We start from the raw sequence: 19,534 nt of genomic DNA on the forward strand, positions 1-19,534 counted from the left end.
CGAGATATTTTATTTAACAGAAGTAGCCTACATCGAACGACCCGTTTGGACTACATCCCTCGACTTCCTTCTTTAATGACGTCAGTAGATCAGTTTTTTGACTAAGGTCCGCCCACAGGAATGCTCCCTCAACTTGCTTACTTCTTATAACTTACTGTGTTTACTCAGCTCTTACGGTGATTTTCTTAAGTAAAACTGACGCTTCATCTTTTGTGTGATGCAAATGCAGCAGGACCCAGGTCAGATGTGATGTGGAGCCTCTAGCTCAACTATGTATTGAAAATGTCTGCCTTATCATCCATAATTCAGTTTGCATATAAGAGCCACACAGAATTCATGTGCAGTAATGTCATGTGAAAGAGCACTTACTGATAGTAATAATTGTAAGTCATAATTATAAATAAATTACCTTTAAAACACTCTCTTTGGTCTCGACTCGGACTCGACTCTCTTTGGTCTCGGCCTTGACTTAGACTCGACTCTCTTTGGTCTCGATCTCGACTCGGACTTGACTCTCTTTGGTCTCGGTCTCAACTCGGACTCGACTCTCTTTGGTCTCGGACTCGACTCTCTTTGGTCTCGACTCGGACTCGACTCTCTTTGGTCTCGGTCTCGACTCGGACTCGACTCTCTTTGGTCTCGGACTCGACTCTCTTTGGTCTAGACTTGATTCTCTTTGGTCTCGACTCGGACTCGACTCTCTTTGGTCTCGGTCTCGACTCGGACTCGACTCTCTTTGGTCTCGGACTCGACTCTCTTTGGTCTCGGTCTCAACTCGGACTCGACTCTCTTTGGTCTCGGTCTCAACTCGGACTCGACTCTCTTTGGTCTCGGACTCAACTCTCTTTGGTCTCGACTCGGACTCGACTCTCTTTGGTCTCGGTCTCCACTTGGACTCGACTCTCTTTGGTCTCGGACTCGACTCTCTTTGGTCTCGACTCGGACTCGACTCTCTTTGGTCTCGGTCTCCACTCGGACTCGACTCTCTTTGGTCTCGGTCTCGACTCGGACTCGACTCTCTTTGGTCTCGATCTCAACTCGGACTCGACCCTCTTTGGTCTCGGACTCGACTCTCTTTGGTCTCGACTCGGACTCGACTCTCTTTGGTCTCGGTCTCCACTCGGACTCGACTCTCTTTGGTCTCGGACTCGACTCTCTTTGGTCTCGACTCGATTCTCTTTCGTCTCGACTCGGACTCGACTCTCTTTGGTCTCGACTCGATTCTCTTTGGTCTCGACTCGGACTCGACTCTCTTTGGTCTCGGTCTCGACTCGGACTCGACTCTCTTTGGTCTCGGTCTCGACTCGGACTCGACTCTCTTTGGTCTCGGACTCGACTCTCTTTGGTCTCGACTCGATTCTCTTTGGTCTCGACTCGGACTCGACTCTCTTTGGTCTCGGACTCGACTCTCTTTGGTCTCGGTCTCGACTCGGACTCGACTCTCTTTGGTCTCGATCTCAACTCGGACTCGACCCTCTTTGGTCTCGGACTCGACTCTCTTTGGTCTCGGTCTCAACTCGGACTCGACTCTCTTTGGTCTCGGACTCAACTCTCTTTGGTCTCGACTCGGACTCGACTCTCTTTGGTCTCGGTCTCCACTCGGACTCGACTCTCTTTGGTCTCGGACTCGACTCTCTTTGGTCTCGACTCGATTCTCTTTCGTCTCGACTCGGACTCGACTCTCTTTGGTCTCGACTCGGACTCGACTCTCTTTGGTCTCGGTCTCGACTCGGACTCGACTCTCTTTGGTCTCGATCTCGACTCGGACTCGACTCTCTTTGGTCTCGGTCTCGACTCGGTCTCGACTCTCTTTGGTCTCGGTCTCGACTCGGACTCGACCCTCTTTGGTCTCGGTCTCGACTCGGACTCGACCCTCTTTGGTCTCGGTCTCGACTCGGACTCGACCCTCTTTGGCCTCGGACTCGATCCTCTATGGTCTCGGTCTCAACTCTCTTTGGTCTCGGTCTCGACTCGGACTCTGCTCTCTTTGGTCTGCGTATCGTCTTGGACTCGCCCTCTATGGTCTCGGTCTCGTGCATTTAAAGGGCACACACTCAAACAGCGCATTTTTCTGAGCCCCCCAAAAATGACAAATTAAACATGCTGTAAAAAATGATCTGTTGGGTATTTTGAGCTGAAACTTCACAGACACATTCTGGGGCCATCAGAGACTTATTTTACATCTTGTGAAAAGGGGCATAATACAGGACCTTTAAACTAAATTAACATTTATTTCTATGAAAAAAAAAAAACAGTTCCTAATCACGGCAAATTCCATCGTAGCACCTTTTGGGAACAGAAGTGACGACTTACGCCAGATAGTTTAAAACCCTGAATGCTTTATTGAAAGTATGTATACATAACACCTCTCCTACAGAACATTACATAATAGTACAATCACTTAGAATAATAACACACTGAAATGCAAATAAGATCCTCAGATCCTGACTGCAATAAACGTAAGTCTCCACCTGAACTCCACCCAGGGCGTGACCGTCGCCCCGCGGCTCAAGCACATAAAGTCAAACTAAGACTGAAATGAAACACAAATATCCAGAAGAAAAGGAAAGCTCAGTTGCATAAACCAGAACGTACAACACCACAATTGTGTGATATCGCCACATGTGTGAGGGTGTTACTGCATGCACCTGTTCTTTCTTTTCGCTTGCGCGTCAATCCTCGCTAGCGGGACAGGTCTGGCTGGTCAGGGTACGGGTAACCTGTACAAGGACTTTACCTGATGCAGGTGAGAAACGCTTAACATTTGTACGGGAGGATAGATGGCAAGAAATACACATGTGTTTTTATATATATACACATACAAGTGCTGTCAAATTAATTATAAAAGTTTGTTTTTTTATATTTATATAAGCGCTGTCAAATCGATTAATCACATCTAACAAAAGTTTGTTTACAAAACGTATATTATTTTTATGTTATATATGTCTGTGTGTATACTATGTATACACAAACATGCACACACACATAATATATGTAAATAATAATATATATTACACATGTTATATGCGATTTAATCGTGACTAATCAATTTGACAGCACTAATTTATATATGTATATACACACACACGCATATATATATATATATATATATATATATATATATATATATGGATACTTATGTGTATTTACATAGTGTATAAACAGACTTGTGTTAGATGTGATTAATCATTTTGACATCACATATATATATATATATATATATATATATATAGATTCCTTATATACATGTATATGAAGAGCATATAATAACAGAATAAATCATAGTAGGCAAAGTTTCTTTCGCTCGACTGATACCTAAATTATTTCAGGGTACACCTGCGTGTACTAATGCGTAATATGGTACGAAAGTATATAAGAAATTCACAAATAGAAAAAAGCATTTAAGAGGCCATTTGCCAAGACATCCTTTATACGATAATACAAGGGAAAAAAGCTAAACAAATTATAAATCAACCCAAAATAAAATCAATTAAACTAAGAAAATCATAGCTGATGAATAATCCTATACATGTCTAGAAAAGCATTAAAAAAACATAAAAAGACAAGATGTGATCATATGAAAGAGGAAACAAGACCCAAGAGGAGAATATGACGCAACGAACACAAACTCGAGAAACGTATTTGAGAGTCCGTTCACTCGCTCAATATTCTGGTGTACTTACCGTCACAAAATCATTTCTCATACACTAACAGCCCGGACCGAATCGCAAACACTTACGAGCCACTTGCGTAAAGTCAAGGTCTGCACGCTGATATTTACATGTGGATCGTGACATCAGCACGTGTGTGTGTGTCATTAGCAGGACGACTATAGCAAGCCTATATGGGTCGCAGGAGCGTTACCAAAAAATAACCATGTTCTTCGTAAATATTAATCGGCTCGTCACAAGAATAAAGATTAATAATCCGTCACCTCTAGAAAACCTTCCCCCTTTCATAATTAGAATAAAGTACCATAAGCAATGAAACAAAATCGGGGTCATGGTTGGAATTTTCTAATCAAAATGAATATCTAGCTGTTAAAAATGTCAGGAAATTTAGTCATTTAAAAATGTGGTGGGTCACAGAGGGAAAGGAAAACGATATCTTATATCTCTGCTGGTGAAGACACTTACTTTCAAGCATACAAATTGGCTTAAAGAAGTTCATGCTGAAAAATAAGGATATGATTTGTTTGCTCTCCGTTAACACGTGCGTCTTTGAGACCAAGGAGAAGTTCGCACATGCCGGAAAAGCTTTCTTTTTGTCCCCTTGGCTGAGTGAATATTGTACAGAACACAAAGCAAGCCTGTGGCCTTGATTCATTCACAATAATAAATTAAAGCCGCAATAAATAACGTTGTTTGTCCGTGTGTGTGTGTGTGTGTGTTTGTGTGCGCATACGGGTTCAGGAGGCAGTCGTCCACTCAGGATGCAGTGTAGAAAGGAGGAAGAGGGGCGTGTCCTCGGCGTGTCCGTTTAGGATTTGAAGTCAGATGTTTGAGGGCAGCGCCCGGCTTCATGTTGTTCGAGTGAAACGGCGTGGGGGAAATAACATCCATCTGCCGTACGATTTACTTCAATTTTCATTCTTCATTCATATAGTCTATAGTGTGTCTCACTGTATGTTTTCCAAAGTGGACATCTGCTCCAGAGTCAACATCAACTGTCCATGCTAAAGCATTCTGCAGGAGGAGAGAAGCAGAGAAACCAAAATCACAAACCAGTCCTCTTTCTAACATGTGCTATTCAATTCAGCTCAGGTTAAAGTGCCATATTGTGATTTTTTTTTTATTACCTTTCATGTAGTGTGCAATATAGCCGTTTGTGAATGTAAAAGATCTGCAACGTTTTAAAAATCAAAGTACAGATAAATGGAGTTAATGTCTCCCAAAAGAAAGAATCGAGAGAGTGTAGCCCAATCATAACAGGCTGGATAATCTGAGCAATCAGAGAGTGTAGACCAATCACAACAGGCTGGGTCATCTGACCAATCAGAGAGTAGATCAATCACAACAGACTGAGTCATCTAACCAATCAGAGAGAGTAGCCCAATCATAACAGGCTGGGTCATCTGAGCAATCAGAGAGTGTAGACCAATCACAACAGGCTGGGTCATCTGACCAATCAGAGAGTAGATCAATCACAACAGACTGAGTCATCTAACCAATCAGAGAGAGTAGCCCAATCATAACAGGCTGGGTCATCTGACCAATCAGAGAGTGTAGACCAATCACAACAGACTGAGTCATCTAACCAATCAGAGAGAGTAGCCCAATCATAACAGGCTGGATAATCTGAGCAATCAGAGAGTGTAGACCAATCACAACAGGCTGGGTCATCTGACCAATCAGAGAGTAGATCAATCACAACAGACTGAGTCATCTAACCAATCAGAGAGAGTAGCCCAATCATAACAGGCTGGGTCATCTGACCAATCAGAGAGTGTAGACCAATCATAACAGGCTGGGTCATCTGACCAATCAGAGAGCGTAGACCAATCACAACAGACTGAGTCATCTAACCAATCAGAGAGCGTAGACCAATCACAACAGACTGAGTCATCTAACCAATCAGAGAGTGTAGACCAATCATAACAGGCTGGGTCATCTGACCAATCAGAGAGTAGATCAATCACAACAGACTGAGTCATCTAACCAATCAGAGAGAGTAGCCCAATCATAACAGGCTGGGTCATCTGACCAATCAGAGAGAGTAGACCAATCATAACAGGCTGGGTCATCTAACCAATCAGAGAGCGTAGACCAATCACAACAGACTGAGTCATCTAACCAATCAGAGAGTGTAGACCAATCACAACAGGCTGGGTCATCTGACCAATCAGAGAGTAGATCAATCACAACAGACTGAGTCATCTAACCAATCAGAGAGAGTAGCCCAATCATAACAGACAAAGAGGTGATGCTACAATGTATAAAATAAGAAAATGAAAGAGTTTTTTAACTGTGGATGCATGTAAACCTGTTATAGGAGACTCCACAACAAAACTTGGAACGTTTAAAGGGCACGTATTATGGAAAATTCACTTTTACATGGTGTTTGAACATAAATGTGTGTTGGCAGTGTGTGAGCAAAACCACCCTAGAATGATAAAAATCCACCCAGTGTTTTTTTTTTCAATCTCAATAAATCATCTGCACTGTCTGAGAACGAGCTGTTCTGAGATCCAGCACTTTGTGACGTAGAAGTGAGAAAGGGGTTTGATTGACAGTGTGGCTGTGGCCTAGACCCCGCCCTCTGTGATCTGTACATCCTCCATTGTTTCAACGACAGCCGGTAATGTCTCTTGAAAACATAAGTGTTCTGTCGTGGGTTAATCCTGTTGTTGTGGCTTAAAAGTTAATCCTCAAGTGTGGATCGTCGTCTACTGTTTGCGATCCACCGTCACCTCCAGTAACAGTAAGTGTGTTTTATGAATTTTGAACAAATAGTCTTTTCAGTCGATGTCAGCCAATTCAACAACAAATGCGTCTAAAGTTGTTGTCATCGTCATCGTAGGATGTCTGTGTATATAATTTAAACCTTGTTTGTATAGTGTGTAACCTCACGTTTATAAATATATATATTTTTAAAGATACTGTATTAAAAACTGCATAGATGTTTTTGTTCTGTAAGTTAGCCATCTTCTCACATTTGCCACAGAAGCACCCGTATGACAAGTAAACATGACGCCACAGCTCCCTCGCATAAATGTAATTTCGCTTGTACGTCAAACTTTATCACAGAATGTGTATGTAGTTTCACAAAATTGCGCCAGCGTTAGTGTTTATGCGTCTCTGTGTGTGCGTGTTGCACATGCCCATCATTTCAAAGGGGACGCAATTACAACTCTATAAGTTCATAAATGTATCAAATAACCATACCGAGACGTACTGGTCCATTCTTATGTGTGTTTATTCTGCCGGAGTCTCTTCATACTATTTATATATTTCGATTCAAACGTACGCTGAGTGACATTCAAAACAGCGGTTTCTCTCAGTCTCTCAGCCCCGACTGCCATAGGTATCATGTTACACCCTCATCCAAAGGCAGGGCGGGATATGCAGCTCATTTGCATTTAAGGTGGTATACCCCCGAAACAGCTCATTTTTAAGCAGGCCCCAAAATAACATTTTCAAATGGTTATAATAAATTAACTGTGGGGTATTTTGAGCTGAAACTTCACAAATACATTCTGGGGACACCCGAGACCAATATTACATCTTGTAAAAAGGGGCATACTAGGTGCCGTTTAAAAAAGCAAAATGGGGCACTTTAATTCTGAATTTGAACTAAACATTTAACTTCCAGAAGCATATTAAAAAGCAATAGTTAAGAGTTGTTCAGATCATCTATATGCATTATAAAGTCCAGATTAGATGCCTACTTTTTTAAAATTAACTTAATTATTAAGCTAAGGTAGCTGCTCCAGTTCAAGAGGGTTAAAACACTAAATATCAGCCATAACAAGCTCCGTTTTTGTGGCGCAGAAACTCCACATTGGTTTAATCATCTGGTATTAATTTCTAAATATTATTGAAAACATATCAAATGGGTGGTTAAAGCCATTTCCTACTGAAACAGATTGTTTAAAATAGCTCTGATTCACATTAATTCTCCCCATAGGGATTTAAAACAAAAAGTCTTTGTTAAAGCGTCACACAGCAACTGGGTAGTTGACGTTAAAATGTTAACAACATTCAATGAACAAGAAACATTTATTTGAAAGTATAAGCTAAAGTGCATATTTAACATCGTATAATTGATCACTGAAAAAAATGGCCCCTTTTTTCCCTCCTATTTTAAATGTTTAAAATAGTACACATATTCCATATAATCTCTCACTTCACATGAGCTCATAAAATCTGCATGCAATATACAAATAATAAAAAAAAAATATTAAAAAGCTAATTATATTTAGATTTAGTTTAGCAAGTCAAATTTCTAAAGTGTTCTATGTCAACTACCCACTTACATCAAAACTAGGAGCACATTCCAGTCAGACGAGGAGGTTCATACCAGTTAGGCCCTCGGGCTCCTGGGAGTCCAGAAAGGGGGCGGGACCCCAGACCCGTATGGTGCCGTCATCCGAGGCGCTGGCCATCAGGCCCGGCAGCGCCGGGTTCCAGCTCACGCAGTTCACGGTGCGCGTGTGGCCCGTCAGCTCGGCGATGGGCAGCTCGCTGCGCTTGTGCCAGATGTAAACTTTGTGGTCTAGAGACACAACACCCCAACAGCTCTCAGCAGGAACTCATTCAGTCTGTTATTCGGAGATCGACGCACTCTTACCTTCACTGCCACTCGCAATAAAGTCTTCGTTGTAGCCGCCAAAACAGGAGTGGATGGTGTAGAAGCCCTGAGTCACACCTTGGTACTTCCTGACTAATACCCGGTCCTGCAGGTCCCACAGATGAACTCCCTAAACACGGCGAGAGAGTGGAACGTATACTGAGACATTATTTGTAGGGCTGGGCAATAAATATCGATTTCTCGATATTAATCGATTCTCATTTTTACCAACCGATATCGATTCTTAAATCTCAAGAATCGATTAGTCATCCTGTTTCATTTGTATGAATGGGACATTGTTTTGCGGCTGTGCGCATCCAACAAATCGCAATAATCTTTGTCCTTTGTTACTATTGATATGAAACAAACTCTCAATTTTCAAATTACGTCCATTTTCTTTAGAAATTCAAAAACATAAATTGCATTTTGCCGTTTTTGCGCTGTGGCGTGAGATCGCTCTGGAGAAGCAGCAGCGCTGATCTCTCTTCCGGCTTAATAATAGCAGTTACAGCGCAAAATAAACATGAATGAGCATCTGAAAGTGTGTTAAGATAGAGTACAACTTATCGAAATTCATATCATGTCACATTGATTCGCTCAATCTGCGTTTCAACCGTGGAAAGACGTCAGTTAAACAGCTTGTAATCAATGTCATGTATCTTCATATTTACCTCAGAAAACTCCACATAAACTCGTTAGTCCACACTCGTTAGTGTTCTTCCATATTTAATGCATATTTGAATAAATCTGGCAAGTTTTTATGACAGCCACCATTTAAATGTTTATATTTCATATAATCTTCTTATTATAAAAATAAATAAAAGTGTAATTTAAGTGTTTGTATAGCTATAATACAACTAGACTATATATATATATATATATATATATATAGACCATAGTTTACAGCATTTAAGAGACTTGATTCCCTTGAGAAAAATTGCCATTTATTGTAACTGATATCCAAAATAATCGATATCGAATCGAATCGTTATCGAATTGCAAGCTTGTGAATCGAAATCGAATCGAATTGTGCAATTTGTCTCAATACCCAGCCCTAATTATTTGTATTGACGTGAGTAATAAGTCAAAGATTCCTCCTAGGGTTTAGCGCCACAGACAAAATCAAGTCCCGCGCCATATTTTTTCTCATTCCAGAAGCGTTTCACTCGGATATACGTCACAATGGGCTATATGCACGCATAAATTCCGCATTTGAAGCAAGAATGCTCGTCCATTTCCGGTTGTGGAGACTGAAGCGGAGGAAAACCGAGGAAAACGGGATTATGGCAGAGTCTTCAAAATGTACTGTCCTCCCGTCTTTGAAACGAAACGTACATACGTTTAGATGTAATTTTATATATTGTTATGTTCATTTAATATAATTTTAAAAAGAAGCATAAACACAACGAGGGGTGTCTGTTTTTTCTGTTTTTGTGACTAACGTTTCTTTAGTATAACCATGGAGTATAAAATTCAATATAAATTCTCGGTATTGCATTGGACTCTACGATCGCCGGAAGTTATCGAAATACCGCCGTGCATAGAGCCCATAGAGATGAATAGACTATCGGAACTTCCGCTTCATGCTGACTATAAAGCTGCAGAAGGCAGTTTTTCCTCTTTGTCGCCATCTCTGTTTGAAATCTGCAATTGCAGTCATTCGCGGAATTATCAACTTTACGTGAGTTGTGCCTCGGCACGGCACAGCGCGGATGAACACAATGTTTGAGGAGAGTGTGTGGCTGTCAGTCGCCGCCGGTGTGGATACTGGCATTCAGAGTCACAGATTATACTTTTGGGAAATATGACCAACATAATGATTTTCACCGGAAAATGTCTGAACAAGTAACATCCACTTTTGTGGGAAAAAAGGGGGAAAAAAGCATTGCAGATTAAATCTAACGATCGCTTATCATATCACGTCAAACCATGCAAATTATATGTTTTCCACAAATTGTTAATGTTCAGCATCAGCATTGCGTGACTACATTTAAAGCCCTTCCGTTATTTATCCTCGTTTCACATTTTTGCAAGTCGTAATTACGAACTCAAGGACCTCCGCACTACTTCGGAAGTTAAAATCTGTAATTCGGTGGTTCTGTCAATGGCGTGAATGCACTGTTAAACCTTTCTAAAGCTTTATGGAAGATCAGATCAGATTGTTCATAGCAAAACAAGTCTGGCATCAGTACAAAAACAGCTTGACATTATGAAACGCTTGAGATGAAATATCAGCTTCGCCTACTCACCTGAGTTGCGACATTTAACAGAGCTAATCTTCCATTCTTTGACACGGTGAAGGACATTACAGGGTGGTCTTCTTGAACTCTATAAGAGACGACAAGCAAACACACACCAGCACATCCACATAACTCGTACAAACACTGGCAGAAAAAAAATATAACAGGAAATTCACAAGTAGAGCTTGTGAGTAGGGCAAAAACAAAAACTTTTCGATTAATCGGCTTTATTTCTAAATGTGGCGGATTCTCAAAGGCGACAAAACGATTATTTCCATATTTATTTATCGATCGCCCAAAATCCAGTATTAGTTTTCCTCCATTTTACAGCTAATGCTGTGGGATTTTATGTGTTTTATCTTAAACATAAAATAACCTGATCGTGTTTGATCAAGGCATTCGACTGGTCTGACTTGTCCAATTTTCAGCATCAATTATTCATTTGAAATATAGAGTTGGTAACCACTTGTAAACTTATGTTCACTGTATTTTTTATAAATATAGGATTTAGATTATGTTCATTGAGTCGAATCGAGAATATAAAAAAAAAGAATTTAGAATCGAAAAATCGACTGGATACGCAGCCCTCGTCACAAGTGCAGTCGACATACATGTTCCTGTCAGTCAGATCTTCGAAGTTGTATCCACGGATGCGTTGGTGTGTATCAGAGGCCAGCACCGTTCGTCCGTCATTCAAACACCACAGACACTGCACACGAACACCTTCCCAGGAGTCCAGCAAGTTCCCGTCCAGATCCTGTCAAGAACATGTTCCTCATTAACCAACATCACTAATGAACATGTGTGATAATCGTGTGTTAACTAATCCTGATTTCTGGCAACAGCAACTATTCAAAATGCTTCTTAATGGGTGAATCTCCACATATCAAGAGTGTGTCTGGGTCATATTTCATAGAAATAAAATTTAAAAAACACAATACCGTTAAAAAGTTTGGGGTCAGTAAGATAATAATAATAAATTAATACTTTAATTCAGCAATGAGGCACTATATTGATCAAATGTGACCGTAAAGACACGTTAAATAAATGCTGAAGAATCCTGATCCTCCAAAAAGTTGATTTCCACTAAAACATGAAGCAGCACGACTGTTTTCAAAATTGGTAATAATTAGAAATCATCATATCAGAGTGAATCCCGAAGGATCATGTGACACTGAAGACTGGAGTAATGATGATGCAAATTCACAGGATTAAATTACATCTTAAAAAATACATAACAATAAAAAAACAGTTTAAAAAAAAAAGTTTTTCCTGTAATTTTGATTAAAAAAAGATAAATAATTAAAAAAAAACTTAAAAAGTAGTGTATATTTTTAATTGAGACATTATCAAGACAATAAAGCACATACACAGCCAAAATTCTCATTCCTTTATTGCAAAAAAAAAAAAATGCCAAGTATGCATCATGGATGTTTTGGTTTTACTTAATTCAAATGTAAGCCGACTTTGCGAAATATTGAGAAGACTCACTCGGTACAATAGAGAACAGTTATAGCTGAGAGCAACACTTACACACTGGTAGAACTGGCCTCTCTGACCTCCGGTAACGAAACGCTTGCCGTCTGGATTCCAGGCCACGCTGGTCAGGCTGTCCTCATGGGACTGGCTCATTTTGGTTCTCAGTTCCCCTGTCTGGGCGAACACAGAGAGGATTTAACGGCGAGACGAGCTGCTGGAGAGAATCTGAGAGCCGCCTGTGGGTCGAGACCCTCACCTGTACGTTCCAGAGCCAGAGCTCAGAGCAGTCGTCCGGGCCACAGGCTATCAGATACGTGTCATCCGGGCTCCAGGCCAGATAGGAAACCCCATAGGCATGACCCTCCAACGTCTTCAGCTGCTTGAGCAGGTGCGTGTCCTGTCAAAACACCTCAAACCGTCACACTCTTGGATCAGGAGCGTTATTTTAATGGTGAAGGGGAGGGGGAAGGTCACTCACGGGGTCAACCTGCCATATAATGACTGTTGTGTCTTTGGATCCTGACGCCAGTTTGGTGCCGTCGTTGGAGAACTTGCAGAACCAGACTTCGTTGCAGTGCTCGGTCAAGATCTGCTGGGTGTAGCAGGGGAACTGTTTCCTGGAGACAACAGTCAATGTGTTTTAGAGATGGCTGTCTGGAGAGACCTTTTGCACTCATGCATTAGGCTATATTGACAAACCTTAGATTTTTTTTCACTTATACTTTATTTTGATAGTTCACCTCAGACATTAAAGGGTTAGTTCACCCAAAAATGAAAATTAAGTCATTAATTACTCACCCCCATGCTGTACCAACCCCGTGAGTCCTTCGTTCATCTTCGGAACACAAATGAAGATATTTTTGATTAAATCTGAGAGGTGGATCACTGCTACATAGGCTGTCTAAGGGATTGAAACTTGACGGCCCACAAAGTCAATGAAGAAAATGTTTAAATATTCCATGTGACTACAGTGGCTCGAGAATACGAGAATACGACTTTATTCGACTATTCCTTTTCTTCCTTGTAGGCCTGAGACGAGAGTTCAAGAGATTTCCACGACGCATGCGCGAGAATTGAACTGAAGTAGTTGAAGAAGAACACAGTTCTCGCGCACGCGTCGTGGAAATCTCTTGAACTCTCGTCTCAAGCCTACAAGGAAGAAATGGAGTAGTCGAATAAAGTCGTTATTTTTGTTTTTCGCACAAAAAGTAGTCTCGTCGATTGATAAACTTATCGTTGAGCCACTGTAGTCACATGGAATATTTAAACATTTTCCCTATTGACTTTCTGGGCCGTCAAGTTTGATCCCTAATGCCGGATTCACATATAGCGCCTAAAAACGCGTAGAAAAAGCTGGGCGCGCCACATTCTCCTTTTTCCAAAGCGCTACAGCGGTTACGCTCCGTTTGGTTCTTGTCACGTGACCTACAGTGCGCTTATGGTGCGCTTGCGGCATTCTCGAAAAGTTGAGATGTTTTTATCTCGATGCGGCGCGGACACGCTTGGAAAAAACGAGCGTGTCGCACTGCGACCGTGTCACTTCCATTATGAGCGCACATACCGCGAGCCTACCTTTGAAATAACGAACTTGAGCGCCCAAAAGACGCGATATGTAGCAGTGATCCACCTCTCAAATTCAATCAAAAATATCTTCATTTGTGTTCCGAAGACGAACGAAGGTCTTACGGGGTTGGTACAGCTTGGGGGTGAGTAATTAATGAATAAATTTGGGTGAACTAACCCTTTAAGTGTGACTAGATATAACTTTGCAACAATAAGTCAGCATAGCAGACAGTCTAGTAATACTCTAATCACTGCTAGTTGACATGTAGTTGCAAAGTTACTTGGTTAGTAGTGTTAAGACTGAAGAAACGGGAAGATAGGGCTACTCTCTGAGAAAACAAAGGAAATTAACATTTGAACTCTATAGAGAGCCTAAGCCCCTCAACTTCCGGTCGACCACCATGGGACCTTATTTCGGAAAAATATTGAATGGTAGTCAATGGCGAGAGACGACAAATATTTTGATCTCGTTTGAATTATGCCTTGAATTACACATATGATGTTTGTCAATTTAAAAGATACATTTTAAAGTAAAGAAAGTCACAGTTTGATGTAAAACCGTTGAGGTATATGACTGTGAAAATACGTAATTACAAAGACTACAAACCCCAAAGGCGCACATTTTCTCTCAATGAATGAAGCTAACTTTACTGAGGCTATTGTCTGTCATTGTTTCTATAGTCTTACGTTATAATCGTAACGTTACGCCGTCATGCCTGAGTGTGTTGTACCAGACTGCACACACACGAGCAGCGGATCTCGCTCGTTGTTTCCCGGGAGATGTAGTTCATAGAGCGATTTTCACATAAAACTAAACGTTACTCTTCTGTTTTATGACAAACTGTGACGTTTTTGACTTTCAGAATTATCTTTTAAATTGACAAACATCATATGTGTAATTGAGGGCACAGTTCAGACGGAATAAAAAGATAAGTTGTCTCTCGCCATTGACTACCATTCATATTTTTCAGAAATAAGGTCCCATGAGCCGGAAACGAAGGGGCGGGACTTAGGCTCTCTATTGTTATATTACCATCCCCATTCAAGACACAATCACACATCATTTTTTTCACCCACATCTACCCGAATTCACCCAAAAATCTATATGGTTTATGGTATACATGTTTGGTATCATTTGAAATGTCCCATTCCCACAGAAGTAAACCAGACAGGCAATAAGATGTGGAGAGTTTAGAGACATCTTGTTAACAGTTTTGGGTGTACGCCCATGTAAATCAGCGTCTGTCCTCAGTAAGTCTGAGACGGTGATTTATGCAAATCCCCACTGTGAACCCCCACGGTTTGCATTTGAAACGAGTTTTCTGCCTTGGTCTGAGTATTTAAGGAGATGCTGAAGAGGCTGTAACTCAGATCAGCCGGTGATGCGGAGAGTGGCCAAGACTCTCAGCATCATGCATTTTAAAATGTCAGAATCGCATCTTTTCTCTTTATTTCAGAGCATTTGATGTTTTGTATTTATTATCGTTGAACTGATTATTAAATTGGCATGATGCATTTACCTGACAATAAATTGTTACATTGACTGCCATCGTTTTCCCAGGTAGATTAAACGGATTCATGTTACCTCAAATCTGCGTCAGATTATCGACGACTAATATTTGGTGCTAATTCAAGTGTACTTGGTTTTGCAAAGGAAAAGGATATGAATGAATATCTATCTTTGTAGCTATTTTCTTTGTTACCTGATAATTCCATATAAGTAAATTGATGACACTGATTTAATTTGTCATGTTTTCAGATAAGAGTTTCGGTCATTGTATTATTGTTCTGATTATTGTTTATTTGCTATTATTTACAGTTTTACTCCTAATTCATAATGTATCTGGCATCTTATTAAACGGCAAAGACTAAGATGAATCCTGACTCATCTGTATTTTATGGATGGAGTTGTTAAATTGCATCTGTACATGCGAGGAGAACAGTACAATGTCAGAAGGTGCGACGCTATAAAGGACCGAATGCTCAGCTGTTCTCATCATGAGTTCAATTCAGGCATCAGAACCGCGTCTCCTCACAGCCGATCTCGGCTTGTGTGACGAAAGGATTCCTGCCGCTGTTTTGACTCCTTTACACATTTTTTTTAGCTCTTCACGAGTTCTCAGCTGGTCAAAATACCATCATATGTAGCTACGCACATACAGTGAGTGCATTATCTGGACCAAAATATTGCCTTTAATATGGCACACTACCAATAAATTCAGTTGTCAGTTCACTTTTTAGTGCCTAATCCTGTTCTGTACTAGCCTGACGTCGTCATACTCGTCAGGCTAGTACAGACTGGTGCCAACAAATGCCTTGATCGCGGTTCTCTGTTCCTCTTTTATAATGAATGCGCTGTCTACATCTATAACAGACGCGACAGCTAAGTCTACACAACTCAGTTCTCCAGCGGCGGCCATCTTTGTTGCAAACAAATTCAACCCAAGCGCTCTTTGGTGATGTGATGATTACGCTACGGTTGATCATCTGTCCATCATCGTATAAAGCCCGCCCTGACAATTTGATTGGTCCGAACAGCTTTGGTTTGAGTATAGTTGCTTCTCAACGGATCAAGTCCAGACCGAGCTTCCCATCCTCAAATGTTGTAGGTACACACAGTTCAGTAATTTATAGGAGTGTCAGGTGCATTTTATAATCAAATTAACTTGACAAAGTGGCAACTGCATTTACAAACATTTTACGCAGTTTGTACAGAAACAATCTGAACAACTAGTTGTCAATAACACATTTAAACGTGCATCAGAGATGTGTCTCTCTTCTGTGTGTGTGCAGCGCAAGAAAACCACAGGGGAACAGGCACGAGATTTGACTCATTCAGGTTGCCAGATCTTGCTAAATAAAGTCCATAATAAACCAAAATAAATGCAAATGCTTTATATTGGGAGTGTAACGGTACATGCATTCACCCCGAACGTCACGGTTCGGTGCATACAGTCAGACAAGAATACAGTCAATCATGGAAGGGGTGTGTGCAGCAATGCAACGCTGTCTGATAACCGCCACAACAAGAAGAAACGATCTATGCAACCCAAAGTTCATGTGGCACTTTATACGGTAGGTGGCGGTAAAACTCCTAAGCGGTGAGCAGCCGGTAACAAAAAGTAGACGAATGAGAACATCCTCGTCTCAGTTCTCGCGCATGCGCCCATAAGGAAGTAATGGAATAGTGGAATAAAGTCGTTATTTATGTTTTTTTCGCACAAAAAGTAGTCTCGTCGCTTGATAAACTTATAATTGAGCCGCTGTAGGCACATGGAATATTTAAACCTTTTCTTTAATGACTTTATGGGCCGTCAAGAGCAGCGTCCCTTAGGCAGTCTATCTAGGACTGATCCAGCTCTCAGATTCAATCAAAAATATCTTTATTTGTGTTCCGAAGATGAACGAAGGTCTTACGGGGTTGGAACAGCATGGGGGTGAGTAATTAATGACTTAATTTTCATTTCTGGGTGAACTAACCCTTTAAATGCTGTAAACTATGGGTGTCTAGTTGTAGCCTACTAGGCTTCATTAGCCTAATATGAAGGTAATAAATAATTGATTTGTAGCTATACAAACACTTAAATTACACTTTTATTTATTTTTATAATAAGAAGATTATATGAAATATAAACATTTAAATGGTGGCTGTCATAAAAACTTGCCAGATTTATTCAAATATGCATTAAATATTGAAGAACATTAACGATTGTGGACTAACGAGTTGATATGGGTTTTCTGAGGTAAATATGAAGATACATGACATTGATTACAAGCTGTTTAATTGACGTCTTCACACGGTTGAAAAGCAGATTGAGCGAATCAATGTGACATGATATGAATTTCGATAAGTTGTACTCTATCTTAACACACTTTCAGATGCTCATTCATGTTTATTTTGCGCTGTAACTGCTATTATTAAGCCGGAAGAGAGATCAGCGCTGCTGCTTCTCCAGAGCGATCTCACGCCACAGCGCCAAAACGCCATTTATGTTTTTGAATTTCTAAAGAAAATGGACGTAATTTGAAAATTGAGACTTTGTTTCATATCAATAGTAACAAAGGACAAAGATTATTGCGATTTTTTGGATGCGCGCAGCCGCAATACAATGTCTCATTCATTCAAATGAAACAGGATGACTAATCGATTCTTGAGATTTAAGAATTGATATCGGTTTGTAAAAATGAGAATCGATTAATATCGAGAAATCAATATTTATTACCCAGCCCTACTGTCTGCAATGGAAAACGGTGCAAAAAGCGAGTCAAGCCGAGCCGAGTTGAGCCGGTACTGGTAATGGAAAAGCGCCATTTTTCTCCTTCTTGCTCATCCTTGCATTATTTTTTTGAAAAAGCATAATACTGAACTTTCTGCATCGGCGCAACTCTCAAGTTTTATTTTTCATTATTCTATTTATTTTGTATTTTTATGACACAAGGGATGCTTTTCAGTTTTGAAGCTGATTGTGACCAAATACCTTTTGTTTTTTTGTTTTTTTATCAGCCCTGCAAAAAATAAAGACCTATGCAATAGTGCATTCTGTACATGAGTCCTCTAAAGGAGGCTTTACTGCACCATCAGCCTCAGGAGGGATTAAATAGCATTGGGTGGAACAAACTAATTTGCACTACTGTCCATTCAAAATCAATGAAAAGAAACCAAGCATCAATGATTTGTTGCTTTTTCCTGTTGTATCGAAACGTGACTCCAAAACCGAGGTACGTACCAAACCGTGACTTCTGTGGGCCGTTACACCCCTGTGGGGTGGTGATGGCGCAGTGGATAAGACACATGCCTTTGGTGTAAAAGACCCGGGTTTGAATCCACTGTGAGACACCAATGTGTCCCTGAGCAAAACACTTAACCCCTAGTTGCTCCAGAGGCGTGCGACCTCTGACATATACAGCAATTGTAAGTCGCTTTGGATGGTGGTTGTAATCGTAGGGCTTCTGCACTCATTGATTGAAAAAATATATACGATGGAAGTCAATGGGACCAGAAACTGTTTATTTCCAAAAAAATGTAACTTGGAGTATCCATTTAAAGGCCCGTTCACACCAAGAACAATTTTATCTATAAAAATAACTATAATGCTAAACACATAGGCATCCACACCAATGCACAGTAATGTTCTGTTTATTATAAGTGTGAACTGCAGTTTTGTCGCCTGTCGCTTTAAATATTCATGGCAGATGGATTCTGATTTGCTGATTTCAACAGGAAAACATTGTTTTAAACAGTTATTTCAGCGATTTCAACTACTACTTGCATGTTTAAAATGATATTTGAGGTGAACGTCTGGATTTACTGTAATTGGATAGACTGTAATTACCGCAAGACTAATCAAATCTTGCTCGACTCGTTGACCAACGTTTAGTCGACTATCAGGGGTCAGCCGTAGACAATGCATCTGTGAACCCGTAAGTTTGCTCATGTACCTGCTGCACACGTGGTCTATGAGCAGAGACACACTGTCCAGTCCACTGTCCAGCTTGGTGTTGTGGTAGAGACAGCGATCTCTCTGCAGCTCCACTGCCTGACGCAACAGAGTCTGCAGGCGCCGGGGCGGCAGCATCACGGACGGGGGCAAGTACGCTGAGAGAGAGACAGAGATGGAGCATAGAGGTCGTGGAGGGTTAGACTCAGTTTCACCTGAATTCAGCCAACACAGGACATAAAGTGGACTTGAGACTACGCGGGTCCGTCACGCTCTTTAGGTTACCGCCCCCAATTCAATTCATCTCCTGAATTGGCTGAACTGAAATAGAACTGACCCAAACCCTAGCTGAAAAAAAAGAAAAACAATTACATGAAACTGTAAAAAAGAAAACAAAAGAGGGAATGAAGAGAGGAAGAAGTAAACAGAATAAATGAAAAAGTGAATAATAATGTTTACACCGATAATAATAATAATAATAGGTCACACTTTATTTTAAGGTGTCCTTGTTACAGTGCAATTATA

General features: G+C 40.7%; 1 protein-coding gene across 4 annotated transcripts in view; it reads right to left on the reverse strand.

Moving 5' to 3' along the window:
* Nucleotides 1–2,319: 2,319 nt before the first annotated feature.
* The window catches only part of wdr26a (WD repeat domain 26a), a 38,151-nt gene continuing 20,936 nt past the window's right edge, over nucleotides 2,320–19,534 (reverse strand). For 2 of the 4 annotated variants that reach the window (XM_039651243.2, XM_089118233.1), the window contains 9 exons: nucleotides 19,011–19,167; nucleotides 12,487–12,625; nucleotides 12,265–12,405; nucleotides 12,063–12,182; nucleotides 11,141–11,286; nucleotides 10,539–10,617; nucleotides 8,290–8,419; nucleotides 7,976–8,214; nucleotides 2,320–4,685 (listed from right to left, as the gene is read on the reverse strand). In XM_039651243.2, the coding sequence (XP_039507177.2) occupies nucleotides 8,000–8,214; nucleotides 8,290–8,419; nucleotides 10,539–10,617; nucleotides 11,141–11,286; nucleotides 12,063–12,182; nucleotides 12,265–12,405; nucleotides 12,487–12,625; nucleotides 19,011–19,167 (1,127 nt within the window). In that variant the 3' untranslated portion in view covers nucleotides 2,320–4,685; nucleotides 7,976–7,999. The remainder of the gene's footprint in view (nucleotides 4,686–7,975; nucleotides 8,215–8,289; nucleotides 8,420–10,538; nucleotides 10,618–11,140; nucleotides 11,287–12,062; nucleotides 12,183–12,264; nucleotides 12,406–12,486; nucleotides 12,626–19,010; nucleotides 19,168–19,534) is intronic. The other 2 variants (XM_039651242.2, XM_039651245.2) reach the window with 1 other exon arrangement.

This window comes from Pimephales promelas, chromosome 12, assembly GCF_988280905.1.
Source record: "Pimephales promelas chromosome 12, fPimPro1.hap1.1, whole genome shotgun sequence".
Taxonomy (NCBI): Eukaryota; Metazoa; Chordata; class Actinopteri; order Cypriniformes; family Leuciscidae; genus Pimephales; species Pimephales promelas.